This window comes from Gopherus flavomarginatus, chromosome 2 (genome assembly GCF_025201925.1).
Source record: "Gopherus flavomarginatus isolate rGopFla2 chromosome 2, rGopFla2.mat.asm, whole genome shotgun sequence".
Taxonomy (NCBI): Eukaryota; Metazoa; Chordata; order Testudines; family Testudinidae; genus Gopherus; species Gopherus flavomarginatus.
In genome coordinates, this window is record NC_066618.1 from 64,983,722 (window position 1) to 65,006,278 (window position 22,557).

Sequence of the window (22,557 nt, forward strand, 5' to 3'; positions counted from 1 at the left end):
TTCTGGAAAGCTATGTTTAAACAAAGAAACAGATTTACAGTGGTGAGGAAACCAGTGTTAACACCTCTCTAGCAAACTCTGCTTAAACACAGTGGGCTTGGGGCTGTAATAAGGAATCATTAATCTCTCTAATACTACAGCTGGTTCAGTGAGCTGGGGTTAACATTTTTATGTTTGGGTCCCCTAGTTTAAATAAGGCAATCTCACAGTTGGCACCATTTTTACCACTTTGCCAAATAAGTTTTATTCTAGCAAGCATAACTGAAATAGCACCAATTCTCCTTCACCTGGACTGGTGATAACAGCAGTGGAATTTTTTTTTTTTTTTTTTTTATTTTTATTTTTTTTGGGTAATATTTCCCCAGTGTAGCCTTCTTGCAGTGGACATTGTGTGTGAAAACATTGTTTAAAGGGATGGACCCAAATAATTTTTAGAATAGTCGCCTAGGCTAGGCTTCAACCTGAGCTATGAAAAGGGTTTAAGAACAGCTTAAACATGGTTATTTAGCTCAACACTCTGGCTGTTTAATAATACTTAGCTCTTATACAACACTTTTCATCTGGGTAGATCTCAAAGCGCTTTAGAAAGGAGGTCAGTATCATTATCTGTATTTTACAGATGAGGAAACTGAGGCACAGATGTGTTCAAAGTCATCCAGCAGCTAGCTGCAGAACTGGGAAAAGAGCCCTGATCCACTGAGTCTAGTATTCTAGCCACTAGACCAGGGGTGGGCAAACTTTTTTTGGCCTGAGGGCTACATCAGGGAGTAGAAATTGAATGGCAGGCCATGAATGCTCACAAAATTGGGGTGAGGGTGAGGGCTCTGGTTGGGGGTGTGGGCTCTGGGGTGGGACTGGGGATGAGGAGTTTGGAGTGTAGCAGAGTGTTCTGGGCTGGGACTGAGGGTTTGGAGGGTGGGAGGAAAATCAGGGGTGCGGGAAGGGGTGCAGGTTCCGGCTAGGGGTGCGGGTTCTGGGGTGGGGCTGGAGATGAGACGTTTGGAGTGCAGAAGGGTGCTCCAGGCTGGAATTGAGGGGTTTGGAGAGGGGGATCAAGGCTGGGGCGGGGGTGACGCTCAGGGGTGCAGGCTCTGAGTGGCACTTAGTCAAGCGGCTCCTGGAAGCAGTGGCATATCCCTTCTCTTGCTCCTACGCAGAGGGCGGCCAGGTGGGTCTGCATGCTGCCCATCCGCAGGCACTGCCTCTGCAGCTCCCATTGGAGTGCTGGAGGGGGCCATTGGAGTGTGTAGAAGCTGGAGGGGGGTCATGCTGCGGCTTCCGGGACCCGTGTGGAGCGGCCCCCGACCCTGCGCCCCGGCTGGAGTGCCAGAGTGGGGCTGAGCCTTGGCTTCCGGGAGCCACGTGGTGCAGCCCCGGACACAGCACCCTAGCTGGAGTGCCGGAACAGCCCCCAACCCAGTGCCCCGGCCAGAGTGATGCTGAGCTGTGTGGTGTGGTCCCAACCCTGCACCCTGGCTGGAGCGCCAGAGTGGGGCCGAGCCGCATGGTCCAGCCCCTGACCCAGTGCCCCAGCAGGAGCTCGTAGGCCAGTTTAAAATGGCTCATGGGCCCATAGTTTGCCCACCTCTGCACTAGACCAACCATGTTTGTACTATCTTGTGGCTTTTTCTACCATTTGTAAAATGTCCTACCATTGTTATCAGTGGTGCAGCTCCATTTGTGGTTGCAGTGGTAGGAGCATTCGTGAAGTCAGGCGGCTACCAGCCACCAGCTTTTAAACCATTGTTTTGTTTAGAGCTACTCTGAGCATGATTAGATGACATGAGGGTTAGAACACCAGTGCCCTTAGCACTTACCTGTGTGGAGTTCTACCAGTAATATCAAAGGCAGGAATTTTTAAGCAAGTTACTCTGCCTTTTGGCACATGCTCTTCCTGGCCAGTGTCATGGAGCTTTTAAGCTGAGTCCTTTGCTCCCAGTTTGGGAAGAGCAAGGGAAAATCTGTTAGCAGTGTGCTCAATAACTGGGAACAGGGTATGTGTTTATAGTGACCCTATTAGTCATTTCAGGAACAGTCTTATCTGTTCCTGCATAGAGTCATGTCCAGTCTTTGTTGGCCAAGACTTTAGTCATGACTCTGCTTGAGGGTACATGACACTAAGAGTGGAGGAGGATCTAGGGATTTCCCCTCAACCTCATTAATAAAAAACAACTCAACAGTTGGGAATACTGATATACGTGGCTTTGTCCAGCCTCCTTGTCTGAGCTCTCAGCCTTCTCTGTGCCATGTTGTGGATAATTGTTATTTTTAAAGATACTCTAATTTTGAAATGAAACTTGTAGGAATGTTGAACAGCCCAAACTGCTCCAAAGTGACTTTATTAAAGGACACACAATATTTCCATCCAGTGGCTATGTTTCCAGAAATGACATTAAAACAGAAATGTACTTTTCTTTCAGCTTTTTTGATACCTACAGTGTTACTGAGTATTGTTAGTGGAGAATGTTGAGCATTCAAGAACATTGCTCCATGAACGTTAAAATGATTAGTGTTCGGTGCATCAAAGTTTTTTAAACTGGGTTTTTCCTCTTATAGTAATGATTTAAATGTTTGCTCTTCAGTGCTGCATGAAAGGTTGCACCGTTCTCCCAGACATTCTCAGCCACAGGGGAAAGCTAGACTTGAAAGGAGTTTTTTGTTTTTTTTTAAATATAGTTGTTAGGATAAATTGGCATGGCATTGACATTCTGTGGCGCTGCCCTCCGCTGGATGGAATATCAGACATCCCAGTTTGTAGAAAGGTTCTCTCCATTAGCTGAATTAGGAAGCTGCTCCAGACGCCTCTGTCTTGGAGACTGTGGGTTGTTTGTTTTTTTTTGTTTTTCCCCCCCTTGGACCAAAGTGTCAAATGCAGCTTTGGGGAAAAAATTCATGTGACTCATTGACAAGCGTGAGATCTCCATAATTCCAGCACTGGATCACTGCAGATTTTTTTCATATGACACATGTTCCAATAATTTAAAATAGTGGCACTGACATATGGTTAGTCTGGGGCCTTTCAAATTCCTCTGCCTTGATTTTATGGATAGTTAGTTAGTTAGTTGACATTGCTTAGTACTTTAGGTCTTAATTCTGGGCCCCACGGTGCCTATAGCACAGATCCCTCAGCAGCTCCCCAGGACGCCCAGGCTGTGCATCTGTAAACAAACACTTCCTCTGGGAGACGGAACATCCTTTGGTAGCACTTATGCCAATGCTCTGCCCTTATCCACCCCCACACAGCAGTTTGGTGGCTCCAGTAGGGGAAATCAGTCATGGAGAAACTGAATGGGACCCTACAGGCCAAAACAGCAAAAGTGAGCTATTATCCGGGGCAAGGAGACAGGAGCCTGTCAGGCAGAATGACACCCAGCTCTCTTTCCTCTCTTCCCCCCCCCCCGCCCCCTACTCCACCCCAATTGCTTATGGGAGTGAACAGACCAGGGGTCACAAGCCACACATGCTAACCAGCTTGAGGAAGATGGGGCTATGGGTAAAATTTTCAAAAAACCCTCTTTGAATCTTAGGCTCCTAAATCTCTTTTGAAAAATATGACCTATGCTCCTAAATCATTTAGTCACTTTTGAAAATGTCATGCCTCATCCCTAGCTGTTTTCTGTTTTTCCTCTCCTCCATCCACGTCTCTATGTAGGTAGGTTACTGCAGCAGCTCCCAGGGCACCCACAGAAGACAGAGGGGTGAGGATTTATGGAGGGCTGGTGGGGAGAGGAGGCTCATTTGCACTCTGTATTACCCAGCTGGAGAGTGGATGTGTATCTCTGTCCCCCACCTCCACACATCATCCTCTGGATTAGTTAACTCTGTGAACAGCTAGTTACTTAGACATAGGGCGTTTCTGCAGCTCTTCCTGCTGCATAAATGAGGGCCAGGATTTGACACTTAGTTTGAAACAGACTTAAAGCATTATAATTCATGTTGGAAGTTGAGGTTGGATGAATCTGGCTTTATCATATATTTCCAGCTCTGATCCTGTTTTGTTTTGTAGGGGATTATCACTTTGATTTGACAAAAGAACTGTATATAACCCAGTCCTTGTTACTGTCAAATTCAGTGTTTAAGAACTCTGACTCCATTAGCTAAATGTTAGATTGCCGATCTTTCAGTCATAAATTGCTTTTTGGGAATGAGGAAAACTACACATTTCCTATTGGAAATATTCTGAAGATGTTGTATTGTGATGCTGATTGAATTCTCCTTTAAGTTCAAATAAAAAAGCTTATTCCTGAATTGAAAAAAAATCAAGAAATTATCTTTATTAATACTAAGTTTTGTTAGACCTTTTTCCTTTTCGCCCATCTGTTCCGCACAAAACTTAATTTTGGGGCCTAAAATTACCTAAAATGATGATTTGCATTCCTGTTTGCTTTTGGTAAATACATATTGGAGTTATAACAATTTATTTTATTTAAGTTGCATTCCATTATTTTGCTTTAATGGAATGAAACTGGAGTTCTCTCATACCAATGTGTGGTTTCGAATAAAAAGTAAATATCTATTAGTAATCTCTCGAGAGTGGCTATTCCTGGCAATTACCACAGGAAACATGCTTAATGTTACATTTCCTGACAAGAGATTAATATGGAAACAGATTTAAATAATATTTTTAAAAGTTCACTGCTGATTCACCAAACCAGTTCCTAATCCTGCCTCCGTGCCTTGCATGCATAAATATTGTGTGTGTGGTCCCATTGGGCCTGGTTCACTTTTGCCCTGTACCCTGTATAGTTATTTGCATCACTGCCAAGTGGGTACTAAAAACTACCATTCTGATATGGTTGTACTTTACTCTCACTTTGCACCGTATAAATGACTATGCAGAGTACAAGGCAATAGTGCACCAGGGCCATTGACTACATGTAAGGTTTATTCATGCTAATAAGGGATGCAGAATTGGGTCCCATCTTTCTATTAGCATTATTCTGAATAGAATGCTCCAAATATTTCAAATTTGAGTTGTGCTGAAGTGAGTATGGGATCTGGCAGCCCCTCTTAGCTTCTCTATTTAGTTAAATTCTCTTTCATGTTTCCAGCTAGCACCTGCTACCTTTCACACTGGCCTATTATAAAAGAGGAAATGGTATTGATTAAAAAGTATGAGGAAATAAAGCTTTAATGACTCTACCCTGTATTTTCACATTCTCCCTGTCTGAATCTGTGTGTATTCAATAGAGGGCACCAGAACACAGGCTGTGATCAGTTGGTTTTGGTAAGTTTTATTTTTTCCTCCTCTCATGATGTGATGTAAATGGGCAGAGTAAATTTGCTGAAAATGAAATCAGAGTGTTAACCTTCCGCACACATTCAAGTGTGCATCTGTCATTATATTAGGTTACAGTAGATACAGGAAATCTTTAGTTAGGATTAAGTTGTACTGGTCAGCCATATGTTGTTCTCCAGCAGAACAGTGGATAATATACCTAATAAAATCACATTGAAGAAAACCAGATTTTGGCCTTTATCCAAATAAGACACAACACGTTTTGCCTTTTGTAAATGTTCTCTCTTTAGCTTGGGAGAGGGAACATGCCTCATGTAGCATACAGCATCTCCTCAAAAGCCATGCACTTTCTTTTGCGTATCAATTGGAAGTTTATTAGAGGTCAGCTCGGGTCTAATTTTAAAGGCCGACCCAACCCAACTAGACCACAGCTGACCTGAATCCACCCGAAGCTGAGTGTCAAGGCATTTTCATAACTGACCTGACCTTTATAGTCAGGCCACATCAGGTTGCAAGGTCAGGGATGGAGCAGCAGGAACTGGAGCTAGCATAACAGCATGTTCAGGATGCTGCAAACAGACCCAGGTGTTTCTGCCATTCATAGACCTGGCCCATGCCTCTTCCCTCCCCTGCAGCTGTCTCAAGAAGTCCAGGGTTGCCCATACCTCAGTGGAGCCTCAGTCCCTCAAACTCCCAGCCAGGGTAGCCACATGGCAGGACAGACGCATTGCTGTGCAGGTATGGGGCAGCTCCCCTTCTCTCCTCCACTGCCACTTCCTGCCTGGCCCTACTGCTGAGTGGATGGGGGCATGGGCCCAGGGGTGGTGCAAGGTGGGTACCCATCTGCAGATCCCCATGAAAGCCTCCATGCTGGGCAGGAGTGGTGAGATGCAGGGCAGGCAGTGCCTTGTGTGGGGTCCCAGCTGGCCATGTTTCTCTCTGTTCACACCTGAACCACACTGTGTGTGTGTGTGTCTGTTTGAAGGCAGGAAACAGCTGATGCGAATTCAATGCTGCCTCTCCTGGTGGCAGCACCTCCCACCAGTCACTGCCCATGCAGACAAAAGACTGTTTACCACCTCCCTGCTGTGCTATCCCTATGGCTGCCTGTGACTGCGCACCTGCCCCCAGTCTGCTCAGATCTAATTTTAAAGCCTGACCTGAACCCAGTCTAAGCATGTTAACTCATTTTCATCTCCAAACTGACCTGAACCTAGCACCTATAGTTAGGTCCCCTTGGGTTTGGGTCTGGTTGCAAGACTGTATTTTATGCCCTCTTTCTGTAAAGGTAGAGATATCATAAAATTTTACCAAGGCTGCTTACAAACAAAGATTCTCATGACAACAAATAAAAAGATTTTACTATCTCAAATTCAAATGTAGGGCCTGGTTCTGCAAACCCTTACTTATGTAAGGGAGTTCTTATGTGAGAGTAATGACTACTCGTGTGGGGAAAGGTTTGCAGGATTAGGGCATTAATTTCTATATCCTAGGTAGGTATGGGAAAAGTTTGACTTTCCTTTAAATCTGCCAAGTCCAGTTTTTTTCAGGTGATACTAGAATTATCAGTGTGAGCTGTGACTTTTTATAAATTAACTGTGTGGGCCAGATTTTGATCTCATTTACTGAAGATTTACATCAGAGCAGCTGGGGTCAGAATATGTTACTGTGTTGGTATTTGCTATAATGAACAGGCTGCTGATTGTCAAACATTGATAATTGCTGGTTGGCTAAAAATTGCACACATGGTTAGTCGGTGCTAAAACATCCTAATTGTATGTTACCTCCCCCTGCCTCCTCCACTTCTTTGTGCCCAGTTGTTTGATCTACATGTCATGTCTTGTCGTTTAGACTGCAAGCTCTTTGGGGCAGAGACTGTCACTTTTTATGTGCTTGTACAGCACTTACCACAATGGGGCCCTGATCTAGTTGAGGCCCCTGAGTGCTACTGTAATAATAATATTCCACAATACTAACAATGGGCGACAAAGCATGCATGTCCTTGTTTTAGAGGTATGAATATTTTGAACATTAAAAACTAACAGTTAGAACTGAATAGTGCAGACACTTTATTTTTCATTTTGATGGCTTTTTAATTACATCCTTCAAGCAATATAAGCGGCTGGTGCAGAAGGAAGAAAGCAAAAGTTGTCATTTCTCAATTAAAGAGTAGAACAGGCATTCCAAGGGCATACCTAGGTGAAGGGTGCTTCTATGACTGCTCACATGTTGGCTTAAAGTGGTTAGTAAAGAACTCTCTAAATGTTTTCCCTTCTAGATGGACTCTGTGGGATTGGTTCAATGAGCATCTTTCTCTGTTTCTTCACTCATTTAACCTCCAGATGGCACTATTAAGCAGGAGAAAAAATAACTGTGAAATAATGAGTCCAATGTAAAGTAAAATTAGAAATTGAATTATAGCTGCAGAAAAAGGACAGTAGCCTTGAGGTTCTGATCAACCTGTACTCTTATCACTTTTGTTTGCTATTCCCATATGTTAGGTTACCAGCAAGTTAATAATAGTGCTTCAGCAGTTCAAGGCTTAGTAGAATTGCTGTGGACATGAAATAAAGCTAAAATGAATTTGTGTCCAATGTCATTGACGTTAGTGCTCATTACTTCTGTGGTGTAAAGCCTCAAACCATCTAAAATCAATTTTAAAGATTACCCATTATTTTATAAAGAAAATAAAATACATTTCAAACAGCAACAAAGCTGCAAGTATAGCGTAATCTGATGAACAGTTAGTTACTTGCGCTTTAGCCTGGGTGGCAGGAAGCTTCTGGAGGTAAAATACAGGAAAATCTTGAGGGGAAACTAAAGCTTATTCATGTTGAATTTAATGGGCTGGCTTTTTACTATATTACTCTGAATTAGAAATACAGACAGTAGTAGTGCAAAAATGCGAATCTCCTTAAATCTGGAACATAAATTCTAGTAAGATTTACTTTAAGAAAACAAACAAACAAAAGGAATGAGTTTGCTCATCCAGTGCTTACACTATAAATCTGTATTTATTGTGTGGTATCATTGGGGTTTTATTTTTTCCCTTTTTGTTTTTCATGATGTTTGTATCATTTCTTGTTTGGGATTTCACATTGACCAAGAGTGACCAATGAATGATGTGGCCTTTTATACTATAGTCATGAAGCTATTGCTGTTGAGGAGGGAGGTGTGGGGATTTGTAGGTTCTGTGGCTTGATTAATTTTTGTACACTATTAGGTGATTTCTTTTGGGGTTACTGAGAAGTTGTTTTTAAATGTTCTGTGCATTAAAACTTTGTAGGCATGGATTTTGAGAGACTATATTTGTGATGTCTATTTTTAAGAAAACTATGTGTGGGTTTATCAGAGTAAAAGCTGGGTTTTATCAGTGTTTAAAAATGTCCTTATCTTGAACAGTAGCAAAAAGTGATCTCTGTTGCAGCCCCACTCTGATAATTTCACATGGAATGTGGTAATCATTATAGGCCACTGCAAATATTTTTCATTACTGCAAACCTACCAATTTCAAGTTATATATGTCTTTTTTCATTTTGCTGTCCTTAAGACAGAAATCCTTAAGTATATTACATTAATTAAATATTACCAGTATATTGGTCACAACAGAGAACAGTTTTCAGAGTTCATTTATATTTAAAATATTACAGTCCAAACACGTGGTTAAGACTGGAAGAATCAGTCTGTTGTACACTTCATGTTAATTCGGGTATTTATAATACAGTTGGATATTTATTTATTTATTTAACTTTCATCAGTTCTTATTTTCTTGTATTCGATTATATTCAGTAATGTTACCAAATAAATGAAAAAGATATTGATAACTAAAAACTAACCTAAATATTTGTAAGCAGATAAACATAAATTCTCAATGGTTCTGGCTTACTTAAATATATTGCAGTAAATTTGCATGCAGTGTTAGTTGTTAGTGTCATAGGCCCTTATTTTGCAAATGCTGAGTATTCCCACTGAGCTCAAAAAGACTACTCCCATGAGTAAAGTTACACATGCACATCAGCATTTTGTAGGAATGGGCCCTTATTGTCTGCTGCTGATCATGTTAGAACAGACCTTTTGTGCAATTAGTTCCTTATACAAATATTGCAAGAGCATTGCATTATCAGAGTAACAATGCTAATGCACAGATTTCAGTCCTTGTAGAGTAACTCTAACTTTCCAATTTTTTTGAATGCATTGTACTTGGATTACACAGTTCACGTGATTAAAAAGGTTATGCTAAATGCATTTGAAGGCTTATTTTCACAAATATAAACTGCAGTTGAAGATAGGCTTTTTCAAAAAACAGCTAAAATGAAGAGTATTGTCAGAACTTACTGAAAACATTTTACAGACAGATTTAAATCAATGTACATCAATGGCATTTTTACTATCTCTTAAATATATACAAATTTGTAAAAGTATAAATATGTACTACTAGTTTTTGTTGGTGCACACACATTCTATTTCACAGGTATGTCAAAGTCCTGACTTTTCATGCTCTAAATTCCTTCATCTTCTTCTACTCCCCCAAGAGAAATCAGGCCGTTGAAATTTTAAAGTAGTTTAGTATATTTAAATATAGACAATTTTTGAACGTAGACCAAATTTCCATAAGTGCATGTGCCTTTGCCCCCCTTACAATCATTGATACACATGGTAATAACAGATGGTTAAATGGAAGAAACGCCCTTGAAGTTATTCTTATAACAGATGTTCTTAACTATTAGCTTCATGTTTTTACTCACCCAAAATTCCAGATAATGCAATAAAAAGATAACACATACCTAATCATTTTATTATATGCAGTGCATTCTGAAGCTAATTTGGGATTCATTTAAAAGCAGGACACCTCTGTGAAATTGTTCTAGTAATTACGTGTGTTTTTTCTTTTTTTTTAAAGGATCCTACAAAATGCATTATTGCTTTCAGACAGTAGACTTCACCTCTTCTTACAGACTCAGCTAAGTCCAGAAGATATTGAGGCTTGTGTATCTGGACAGACAAAATATTCTGTTGCTGATGCGATTCATAAGTTTGCCTCTTTGAAACGACGTTTTCCTATTGAAGATGAAGAGAGAAAAAGAGGGAAAAATGAGGCAGATTCTGATTCAGAGAGGTTACTTTCTTCTTTACATTCTGATATATATACACACAGACTTCACTTTTTTTGTTGATGTAATACTAAGATAATGAAAAAATTAATTGACTGAGATTTTATTGAGCTGTGACAGCTCATCATAGAAGTCTTCACACACACCTCCACACTGAATTAATGAATGCAGTAGAAATTCAATTATCTGCATTCTGATTATGTGAATTTCATTTAGTCAGACTTGAATTATTCGCGTTTAAATTATCTTGCTAAAAAAAATATCCAACTGCACTCCAAATGGCTAATTAAAAGTCCAAATTTCCTGTCTGTCTTTGTGACTGGAGATAATTAAAGTTCTCCTCTGTTACTCAGGCTTTGAGTGTGTTGTGAAAACCAATTTCCTTTCTTTATTTTTTTTCTCCCCTTCTCCGTAGTTCATCCTCCGGGCTTGGACACAGTAGTGATGACAGCATTTCACATGGATGTAAAGCAAGCACAATCCCTGAAGAATCCTGAAAAATCACTTGTATATTGCCATCCTAAGACCTGCAAAATAAAGTTCTCTCTCAATTTTCAAACCATAGCTTTGAAACTGTTTCTTTGTTGCTTTTATTAAATTGCACTGATTTATTTTTACATGTTGCCTATTAGGTTTATGCAGCCATTAAAATCTTGACAAATATTGGGCTAGTGGTGTTCTATTGCCAAGTATGGCTGATAAAATATTTCCCTGCGTGACAATGTATTTCAGATCTTAAAAAATAATGGTATTTTACGTTAGTTTAAAAGTGGTGTGTCAAATGAAAATATACTCAGAGCAACTTTGTGTACTCTATACCAGAGAAGTTTCACTCTAAACAGCTGTGTGACATTAGTAATGAAGTTATATAGACCACAAGGTATTAACTTTTTAAAATAGCATGGTGACTTGAGGAAAACAGAATCTGTGCTATTTGTTGCTGACAATTGGAGAGAGAGGCTGAGGGAAGATAGTCTTTCTCCAATGTTTATGGAAAACTTGCTCTTATCACGCACAAGAGCCAGAGGCCAACATTTTCAAACATAGATGCCTAAAGTTAGGCACATAAATAAATGTGACATGATTTCAAGGGATGCTGAAAACCTTCAGCTCTCATGGAAGGTAGTGGGAGTTATGGTTGCTCCCTCCCTGCGAAAATCATGTGTAAAATCTGGCCCCACTGAAGTCAATAGGCATTTTTCACTGACTTCGACAGAGTCAACATTTCACTCTAGGTATCTAACTTTAGGGACCTATGTTTGAAAATGTTAGCCAAGTGTTCTAGGTTAACATTTTAAATGAAGTGAAACTGTCTTTCCGAAAGGATGATAGTCACATAGATATAACACATTTGTTCAGATATAGAACTCTAAGCTATTGGGTACAAACTGAAATGAATGGAGTTTTTAATTTCACTTTTACTGTAGTAAACACATTGAAATATTGACTTTTTCACAACTGGCAGGCTTGAACACAACTTTTTAACCACAAACATTTGTTATAATCTACTTTGCTCTTTATAGCAGCAACTATGAGTTAGCTTGTCCCAGAACCTGTCAATAGAAAATGTTTCAGTGTTTATTTATATTTGACATTTAACTGCTATTAAAGACAAGGCAGTGGGTCTGATCCTGTTCTATTGAAATAATGGCAAAACTCCTCCAGATTTCAGTGCTGCAAGTTCAGGTCCAGTATGGATTTTTGTCTCTGACAAAGATACAGTAGTTAGTATCTTTTAACCTGTGAATTACACAGAAACAATATATAATTAATTGGCCAGCTAATAAAAGTTAGTGCGGATGTGTGTTTAAAGCATCCTCCTGGGAATCTGTTCAGTTTTGGTGTGTCTTAAGAGCTTGAGGATAACATTTCATCTTAGGTAATTATTCTGAACCAGTTTTCTCTTCATCATAGCACTTACATAAGATAAATATCTGTTTCTTTTGCTCAGTTTTGTTGAATTGCACAAATATATCTAGTCACCATCTCTGCTTGTGTGTAGAAGGGTCAACAAAATATTTTCATATAACAGCACTAACATTAATTAAAGCAACAAGTTATCATGGCAAGATAGCTTCTATTGCAAAGTGCAGACTTTTGAGGGGGAAGATGTTGCCTCATTGATAGACTTATTATTTAGCAAAGCTGCCCATAACATCAGCAAAAAAAATCTTGAAATGAACAAAAACTGAGAATGGGATAATTTTTTAGAGAAGGAAATTATCATTTTGTTTTACCATACTATACTATTGGGTTTTTTTATTTAAATGTTGAGCTAGATAATAGAATGCACTTTATGCTTTGTGGCTTGCTAACACACATCCTGACTGTCTGTTTAAATGTAAGAGTTGGAGAACCTTTGTGACTACTTATTATAATTCAGGGATCTTGTCTTTTGTATATTAAGGAGATTTTGCAAAGCAGCCTGTTTCAGTGATAAATACTTGGGATTCATCATAATTGTATCGTTATTAACTTTATCATACTCTTCACAAGTTAGATCTGTGCTCTGAAATCTGTTCCATTATCATCATCTTGTCCTGCATGGAAATTTATTTAAAATGTTACTCTTTTGAGTTCTCTGTATACCTAGTATTAGTGAAAATCTTCGTGTTAAGTGATAATGAAGAATACTCTGTTCTAGGGTTTATTTACCAAGAAAAAACAATTGTAAATGTTTTAGGATAGGTTTCTTATTTTGTGAAATTTTAAATATAAAACTTCTTAAAATTTTTGATTAGTGTGTTGTGATTTTAGCACTACATCAAATATTGTTTTTCTACAAGAAACTCATCTTGTTGGGGATTTGATTCTTGGCTTTTGTTGTAGTCAAAAACAAGTGACATTTCTGTCTAGTTTTTCAAACAGGATTTTTAATGTGCCACTCCTGCATCCAAAATCTTACATCACTTTAATTGTTCCTCCTTTGCTGCTTTCCTACACTTATACTTGTATAAGGAAGTTTAGTAGAAACAGAACATTCTTAAGTAATTAAATAAGACAAAAATAAATTGCTCTGCTTTGACTTGTAAATTAGATTTATTTTATTTGTAAAATCCATTTCCTAATTTATTTATTTTTATGACTTTTAGTACTCTACACAGTTCTGTTTCTCAGATTTTTGTGTGCTATATGTTGTTAAACATAAATACCCCCCATCATTTATATTTTTGAATTGTAATGCATATTTAACTTAAGGATATTCTAAATCAGCATTCCAACAACCTGTTACTCATAATGCAACTGAAATATTTCTATTAACAAGGTAACAAAAATCCTCTTTTAAAAGAAAATAATTAATTCAATAACAGCTCAATTTTTATAAACATTAAGAGTAAGAAACTTGACAGTCTTATTTTCTCAACACTCATTTCTAAATTCTGTGCCCACCTCTTCCAAATTCTGTGCATTTTTGTTTCTTGAAATATTTTTATTTGTTCTGAAAAACTATCCAATTGTTTGTAATACAAACAGCATGCAACATTAGTAACCCTTTCAAGGAATGGATAAAATTGAAACCTTATGTTTCTAAGTAGTTAATAAGAGTAGTAGAATCAATAATGATGATCAATGTTTATCGCAAACAGGCTGGGGGTTTTGTTGTTGTTGTTGTTTAATCTACTTTTACAATGCTGCACTCTCTTTTAAACACAAAAATGTAATTCAGTACTTCCAGTGTCAAGACTGATTCTTCTCATGAAAGGCCTTCAATACTTTACTTTCCCTCTTACAATTAAAAAATTGCAGGTTAAATTGCTTTTTTGCCTATTTGAATAAACCATATTTAGAAGATAATTAAATTATCGTTTATAACAGGAACAAAAAATACTCCTCCTTTTGGTTTGGAACATTTAGAGTTCTTGAATTGAGATACCTATAACGTGTATATATTTCTAAGTATTCCTATGCTATTAACTTTCCATGAGCAATTCTACAATATTATATGGTTTGCAGCTCTAAAATTTTATTGTAAAATTGCTTGTGGAAAGTTAAATAACAGTACGTCGCAGATATCATACCTCTACAATCTAAGTTTTTGCAATTACAATATATACTTCTTAACATCATCTACAGTTTGGCAAATACAAAACTGTTCCAGTTCCATGAGGAAATCAAGCACTAAAGCAAAGCTGAGCACATTTACTAGAAATCATATGTAAAAACCTGCAACTCAGAAACTTTACCAACTCAAATATACTTTCCAAACCCTTGCTATCTCTGTAGCTGTATCTTAGTAACCGGATCCCCTTGCTTACAGCACGCTATATGGCAAACCTTTCACTAACTGATACTGTAACTGTAAAACTTTTCCTAATTGTTAGGAACACAGTTCCACTAGTTTGATATTTGCCACCAATTGATCTAGTAGCACAAACTCTTCCAGTGACTGCTTCTTTCCTCTCATTGTCTGTGCTCTCTCCCAAGGCCACCGTGAAGCTTTCAAACTACCTTTTCCTGCCATGAATTCCTAACTTTATAAATCCCCCTTACTAGCCATCTGGCTCTATGCTAAGAGGCAAACAGTTCAACAAGTGCCTAGTCATCAGCAGCCCCCCCATCGCCTCCTGCCTTTACTCCTAGAGGCAGAATTGGCACCACTTTCAGTTGAGTTTTGCTAGTTTCTTACCTCAGGGCCTTCATCCTCTCTTCCCTCCCACCCCACTTGCTGTAGTTTTTGCTGCAGCTGCAAGCACAGACTGACTGTGTGTGCAGGGGGCTCTCGCGGCAGCTCACTCCCTCCCCCCCGCCCGTGAATATGTTCCAGGCGCCTCCATGCGCCCAGGCTCTGCCGGGGGCTGTTTGTCAGGTAAAGCAGCTCGATCCGGTAACTCATAGCAACCGCAACCCATAGCAACAGCGCGGGAGGGTGGACAAGGGAGGGGAGGGAGACGCAGCAGTTTGCAGGTTCTCGGCCCCAAGAGCCAGAACCCCAAAGTCTCATGCGTGAGATCTGAGTCTGGACACTCACCCGCCCCCACTTTAAAAATACAAAAGCACCAACCCCCAAGAAAGCAGAGTTTGGAGGAGGGTTCCTGGGGAGCGCTGCAGGGATCGGACATTTTTAGGGCGCTGCTGGTTTATTTTTAAATGTATCCGCCCCCCCCCCCCCATGAATGTAAAACAAAAGGCTGGGAGGGGGGGTGCGTGCGTGTGAGTCAGGCTGTGAGAATGGGATGCTGCAGGAGCAGGAGGGAGGCTGATGGAATTCTTTGTTATGCAAAAACCCAGGCTGCTGGGCTCCTCTGGGCAGGCTCCGAGCCAGAGGAAACGTATGGGGGGGGGGGGTGTACAGAGCAAAAAGGGGGCGCTCAGGAGCGGCAGCTGGGAGTGAGCGTGATCCCAGAGGATGCGCCGGTCCCTTCGATTAGGGGTAGCCTGCTCCTCTTTGCAGTTACATTTCAAACCCCAGTCAATGCAATTACCAGAGCATGGCCAACACTTTCCTGTTTGCTGCCCTCAATATCCCCACCTTCCATCAAATCGTTATGGCTTTATCTAGTTGCAGCGACACTTGTGCCCCCATGAATTCTTTCCCCCCAGGACTGGAAGGAACTGATGCTCTGTGAGGTGGGTTTTTTTTTTTTTAAAGTAAAATAATAGCAAAATAATCTCTGTGCATTGCTCACATGACAAGCCAATGCAATAGTTTCCCCAGGAATTGAAATTAGGGGGAGTGTTCGAATTTACAGGGGGGGAGTCAGGGCCAATGAGATATATAAAAGAGATATGAATAAAGTAAATATTTTGTTAGGATAATGCAAATTTAACACAAGGATAATGCAAATTACACCAAAACACATAACATATCTAGATTTCTAAAAATATATATATATATATTTTAAAATGTATTTAATTTAAATTGACTTTTGAAAAGTAAGCTATCGTGGGATAAGAGGGAAGTCCTCTCATGGATCAGTAACTGGTTAAAATATGGGAAACAAAGGGTAGGAATAAATTATCAGTTTTCAGAATGTAGAGAGATAAATAGTAGTATCCCAGAGGGGCCAGTACTGGGACCATTACTATTCAACATACTCATAAATTATCTGGAAAAATGGGTAAACAGTGAGGTGGCAAAATCTTCAGATGATACAGAACTATTCAAGATAGTTAAGTCCCAGGCAGACTGCGAAGAGTTACAAAGGGCTCTCACAAAACTGGGTGACCGGGCAACAAAATGGCAGATGAAATTCAATGTTGATAAATGCAAAGTAATGCACATTGGAAAACAATCTCAATTATACATACAAAATGAAGAAGTCTGAATTAGCTGTTAACACTCAAGAGAGAGATCTTGGAGTGATTGTGGATAGTTCTCTGAAAACATCCGCTCAATGTGCAGCAGCAGTCAAAAAAGCAAACAGAATGTTGGGAATCATTAAGAAAGGGATAGATAATAAGACAGAAAATATCATATTGCCTCTATATAAATCCATGGTATGTGTACACCTTGAATACTATGTGCAGATCTGGTCACCCCATCCCAAAAGAAAGAGATTGGAAATGGTAAAGGTACAGAGATGGGCAACTAAAATGATTAGGAGTATGAAACAGGAGAATAAATAAAAATGGAAATTTTCATCTTAGAAAAGAGACGACTAAGGGGGAATATGATAGAGGTCTATAAAATCTTGACTGATGTGAAGAAAATGAATAAGGAAATGTTATTAATCCTTCACATAACACAAGAACTAGCAGGTTTCAGAGTAGCAGCCGTGTTAGTCTGTATCCGCAAAAAGAACAGGAGTACTTGTGGCACCTTAGAGACTAACAAATTTATTTTAGCGTACTCTTTCGTGGGCTACAGCCCACTTCATCAGATGCATAGAATGGAACATATAGTAAGGAGAGATATATACGTACAGAGAACATGAAAAGGTGGGAGTTGCCCAATCAACTCTAAGAGGCTAATTAATTAAGATGAGCTATTATCAGCAGGAGAAAAAAACTTTTGTAGTGATAATCAAGATGACCGGTTTAAGACAGTTTGGACAAGAAAGCGTGAGGATACTTAACATGAGGAAATAGATTCAATGTGTGTAATGGCTCAGCCATTCCCAGTCTCTATTTAAGCCTAAATTGATTGTATCTAGTTTGCATATTAATTCAAGTTCAGCAGTTTCTCGTTGAAGTCTGTTTTTGAAGCTTTTCTGTTGCAAAATTGCCACCTTTAAATCTGTTACTGAATGGCCAGAGAGGTTGAAGTGTTCTACTGGTTTTTGAATGTTATGATTCCTGATGTCAGATTTGTGTCCATTTATTCTTTTGTGTGAGACTGTCCAGTTTGGCCAATGTACATGGCAGAGGGGCATTGCTGACACATGATGGCATATATCACATTGGTAGATGTGCAAGTGAATGAGCCCCTGATGGCGTGGCTGATGTGATTAGGTCCTATTATGGTGTCACTTGAATAGATATGTGGACGGAGTTGGCATTGGGCTTTCTTGCAAAGATAGGTTCCTGAGCTAGTATTTTTGTTCTGTGGTATATGATTGCTGGTGAGTATTTGCTTCAGGTTGAGGGTGCTGTCTGTAAGCAAGGACAGGTCTGTCTCCCAAGATCTGGTAGAGTGAGGGATCATCAACCTATCCTGAAAGTAGATCTTTCTAGGAAGCAGTTCTGCAGAAAAGGACCTAGGGGTTACAGTGGATGAGAAACTGGATATGAGTCAACAGTGTGCCCTTGTTGCCAAGAAGGCTAACAGCATTTTGGGCTGTATAAGTAGGGGCATTGCCAGCAGATCGAGGGATGTGATCATTCCCTTCTAATCGACATTGGTGAGGCCTCATGTGGAATACTGTGTCCAGTTTTGGGCCCCACACTACAAGAAGGATGTGGAAAAATTGGAAAGAGTCCAGCGGAGGGCAACAAAAATGATTAAGGGGCTGGAGTACATGACTTATGAGGAGAGGCTGAGGGAACTGGGATTGTTTAGTCTGCAGAAGAGAAGAATGAGGGGGGATTTGATAGCTGCTTTCAACTACCTGAAAGTGGGTTCCAAAGAGGATGGATCTAGACTGTTCTCAGTGTTACCCGATGACAAAACAAGGAGTAATGGTCTCAAGTTGCAGTTTAAGTTGGATATTAGGAAAAACTTGTTCACTCAGAGAGTGGTGAAGCACTGGAATGGGTTACCTAGGGAGATGGTGGAATCTCCTTCCTTAGAGGTTTTTAAGGTCAGGCTTGACAAAGCCCTGGCTGGGATGATTTAGTTGGGAATTGGTCCTGCTTTGAGCAGGGGGTTGGACTAGATGACCTCCTGAGGTCCCTTCCAGCCCTGATATTCTATGATTCTATGATCTTTGATGATGCGCTGGAGAGGTTTTAGTTAGGGGCTGAAGGTAACGGCTAGTGGGCGTCTGTTATTTTCTTTGTTCGGCCTGTCTTGTAGTAGGTGACTTCTGGGTACTCTTCTGGCTCTGTCAATCTGTTTTTTCACTTCAGCAGGTGGGTATTGTAGTTTTAAGAATGCTTGATAGAGATTTTGTAGGTGTTTGTCTCTGTCTGAGGGATTGGAGCAAATGCAGTTGTATCTTAGAGCTTGGCTGAAGACATTGGATCGTGTGGTCTGTGCTGGATAGAAGCTGGAGGCATGTAGGTAAGTATAGCGGACAGTAGGTTTCTGGTATATGGTGGTGTTTATGTAACCGTCACTTATCAGCACAGTAGTGTCAAGGAAATGGACCGCTTGTGTGGATTGGTCTAGGCTGAGGTCAATGGTGGGATGGAAATTATTGAAATCATGGTGGAATTCCTCAAGGGCTTCTTTTCCATGGGTCCAGATGATGAAGATGTCATTAGTGTAGAGTAGGGGCATTAGGGGAATGAGAGCTGAGGAAGCGTTGTTCTAAGTCAGCCATAAAAATGTTGGCATACTATGGGCCATGTGGGTATCCATAGTAGTGCCGCTGACTTGAAAGTATATATTGTCCCCAAATGTGAAATAGTTGTGGGTGAGGACAAAGTCGCAAAATTCAGACACCAGGTTTGGCATGTAACTAGTTCACAAAACTGGGGGGGGGGGTTTGGGGAAATTCAAGGGGGGTGTAGGGAAATCACAGCCAATGCAATTTCGTTAGTCCTTCCTTTATATTAGATTAGAAAACCTAGTGTCTGCAATGAGAGTGCGAAGTCTGGGACGGAGCTGGGAAGAGAGCATTGCCTCTGTGCAAGATGAGGAGACTCTATCCTGCCTGGGCATGGGGCAGGCACTGCTTCCCAGCGCTAAGTCTGCCTGACCCTATTGGGCCTAGAGAGCTCTTGGTACCTCTGTGTGTAATTCACCTAGCCGCCGGAAGAAGGCGCTGCCAGGCAGAGAGCCCGCACAGGTAGATTGAACGAGCTGAGAGCAGAGCCCAAAACTGAGCCGCCGCCACCGTCCCCTCCCTGGGACATTCGACTCCAGCAATCTGCTCCCCAGCCCCTCTTAACAATGCACTAAATCTCTGTGGCGGGTGACAGGGCTCTTCTGGTTTGTATGGGACTCTCCCAAAAGGTGGAGCTTACAGAGTATGTTCCAGACACAGAGAGTTTAATGAGCTGATTGCATTTCACACACACACACACACACACACACACTCTCTCTCTCTCTTCCCAGACCTGGGCATCTCTTTAGCCAAGGAAAAGGATCCATTGCTACAAAATACATATAGATCCACCTTCCCCCCGTGCAGTGGCAGTTATTGCTGGGGTGTTAGACTGTGTGTGAGAAGAGGCAACAGCTTTCTGACGGGCCCTCTCCTTAATTCCTCCCCCGTTCCTCCCACACACAGCAGCTCTAAGCCTTTTAATTAATTATTTTTTTTAAACTAAAGCAATTACAGAAAAGTGCAAATCTAACTCTTGACATTTAACACTTCGCTGTGGCAGGCAGGCTGCCTTGAAATGGGGGCCTTTCTGCGGAACAACAAGAGCCAAAAGGCCCTGTGTCATGGAGTAATGTAAGACACAATCTCGCCTGCAAATGCACAATGAATCGGGAAGGATTTATGTAATTAATTGACCAGTCTTAACCTGTTATCGTGATGTAAGGAATTTGGAACTCATTAATTTGGGCCCTGACAGATTTCATATTAGAGCTGGCAAATATGGATTGAACCTCTTATTCTTACAGCAGCTGGAATGTCCATGACAGTGAGGATTAGTGAAGAAGACCTATTGCTGGAGTCAAACTGCCTCTTTTGTAATCAGCAGCCCTGCTCTGCATTAAAGGGATAATGGGTGATAGGGGAGACAAAAAAAGTGTGTGTGTGTGTGTGTGTGTGTGTGTGTGTGTGTGTGTGTGTGTGTGTGTGTGTGTGTGTGTAGAGAAGATATTACCCTGGCCCTTTTGCTCACTCTGCTAATATTTATATAGGTCCCAAGCATTTGCAGCGGAGTGGAAACCTTAATACCAATCATAATGAGAGTGCAGCTACCCAGAGCTAAAGGGAGAGGACAAGGCCACAGGCTGAAGATGTTCTGGGGGAAGTTTAAGGTTGAAAATGTGAAGAGGTGGGCGTTTCTGCAAAACATTCTCTAGCTGTAGCGCAAAGCCTGAGAGTCAAAGGCTGCAGAAGCCAGGAGATTCTAGGTTTAGGCCAAGAGGGAGTTGGTGCAGTGCTCTAATTGTAAGTGAGCACACCAGGGCAACTCATTATGGAGGCTGGCCTTCTCTGGAGCACACTTACTGTCTCCTAGACAGTGGGCTACACACAATCTTGTGCAAAAATAATGAATCTGTTGAGGTGCCTGTACTTTAATATGTGCCTTAGTCCCTCTGTGCAGAATTTATGAGTCATCTCTTCAGTAGTGTGGAAAGGTGGTTTTATGGTTACGGGATTGGATCAAGAGATCTAGGTTAAATTTCTGGCTTGTCCACAGACTACTGGTGTGACCTTCGCAAAGCTTTTAATTCTTCTGTGCCTCACTTTTCAGTTTTAAAATGGAAGATAATAATACTGCCTTTCCCATCCTTTGTCTGTTTTCCCTATTTAGGAACTGTCTCTGATTATGTGTTCGTAGTGTCTAGCATAAAGAGACCCCAATCTTCATTGTGGTCTCTGGGCACTAATGTAATAATAAGGTTTCCTAAGCTCAAATCAGGCTTTCATCGATGTACAGGCAAAAATTAACTACATTCAAAAAAGGCCACCTGTTGGTTCAAAGAGGACATAATTTTAACCTAAGTTGTACGTAGGAAAGGGCACTTTTTCAACTTGAGTGTAAACAGCAGACAAGATGATACTAAAGTAACAGTAACAATCCACTATTTGAATGAAATCCTGGCCCCACCAAAATCAATGGAAGTTTGGTCATTGACTTCAGTGGGGCCACCATTCCATCCTTCATCTGGTCTAGGCAGAAATGTGTATTTACCCTCTATAAATAAACTAAACTTTTAATGACACATACATGTTTGTATTCTTCAGGTACAAAATATCTGAAGCAAAAATGAATTAGTTTGGAAGGTATGACTATACTGAAATATAATACACACAGTTTTTGCCTTGCATTGTATGTTAATCATCTCAGAACAAAATAAAAATCTGATCTTAAGGTTTCTATGACACTTGATTTTTTTTTAACCAACATATATCGTGCAAAAACCTTCACCCTTACTAATAATAACCACTAACTTTCATTTTGCAAGCATCCAAAATACCAGATAATATTAAGGAAAGAATGTAAATGATTCATACTTTGAATTTGTTCACCTGAAAGAATCAAAAAGGATAAAAATACTTAAAAATACAGGTCCTACAAATAAACAAAACCTTAAACGTGCTTTGTTTTGTTGTTTTTAAATAATGTTAAGCTTCACCATATGCCAACATATTTAATTTAACAAGGAAATTAGTTACGCTTGATCAACATTTAACGAGAGTAAAAATTTGGTAAAATGTATGCTTACAGTGTAAACTGAGCCGTTTGCTATTCTTGATCACTAAGAAAAGCAAGTACAGAATTGGTGAAGCAACTGTTAGGACAGATTCATGTAAATCTGTAAAAGATAAATGTTGTCTTACCTGTGGATAAATAAGATCTCCATGGCATATGTTAAGATTAATGTACCAGGAAGCAATAAAAAGTTACACTTTAAAGGGGTATGAGCAACTTGCAATCTGGTCTTTTTTTAATAAAATGAATTAAACCTATTATCAGTATTATTATCTGACATTTATATGGGCAGTCTAAAGGCCACCATTGTGCTAGGCACTATCC

The 22,557-nt window shown here is 40.2% G+C and overlaps 1 protein-coding gene across 5 annotated transcripts in view; it reads left to right on the plus strand.

The window, feature by feature from the left end:
- The window catches only part of SNX10 (sorting nexin 10), a 62,841-nt gene extending 49,464 nt beyond the window's left edge, over nucleotides 1-13,377 (plus strand). For 3 of the 5 annotated variants that reach the window (XM_050938753.1, XM_050938756.1, XM_050938754.1), the window contains 2 exons: nucleotides 10,140-10,355; nucleotides 10,766-13,377. In XM_050938753.1, the coding sequence (XP_050794710.1) occupies nucleotides 10,140-10,355; nucleotides 10,766-10,847 (298 nt within the window). In that variant the 3' untranslated portion in view covers nucleotides 10,848-13,377. Of the gene's footprint in view, nucleotides 1-5,190; nucleotides 5,228-5,874; nucleotides 6,079-10,139; nucleotides 10,356-10,765 lie in introns of those variants that run through there. The other 2 variants (XM_050938755.1, XM_050938757.1) reach the window with 2 other exon arrangements.
- Nucleotides 13,378-22,557: the final 9,180 nt, after the last annotated feature.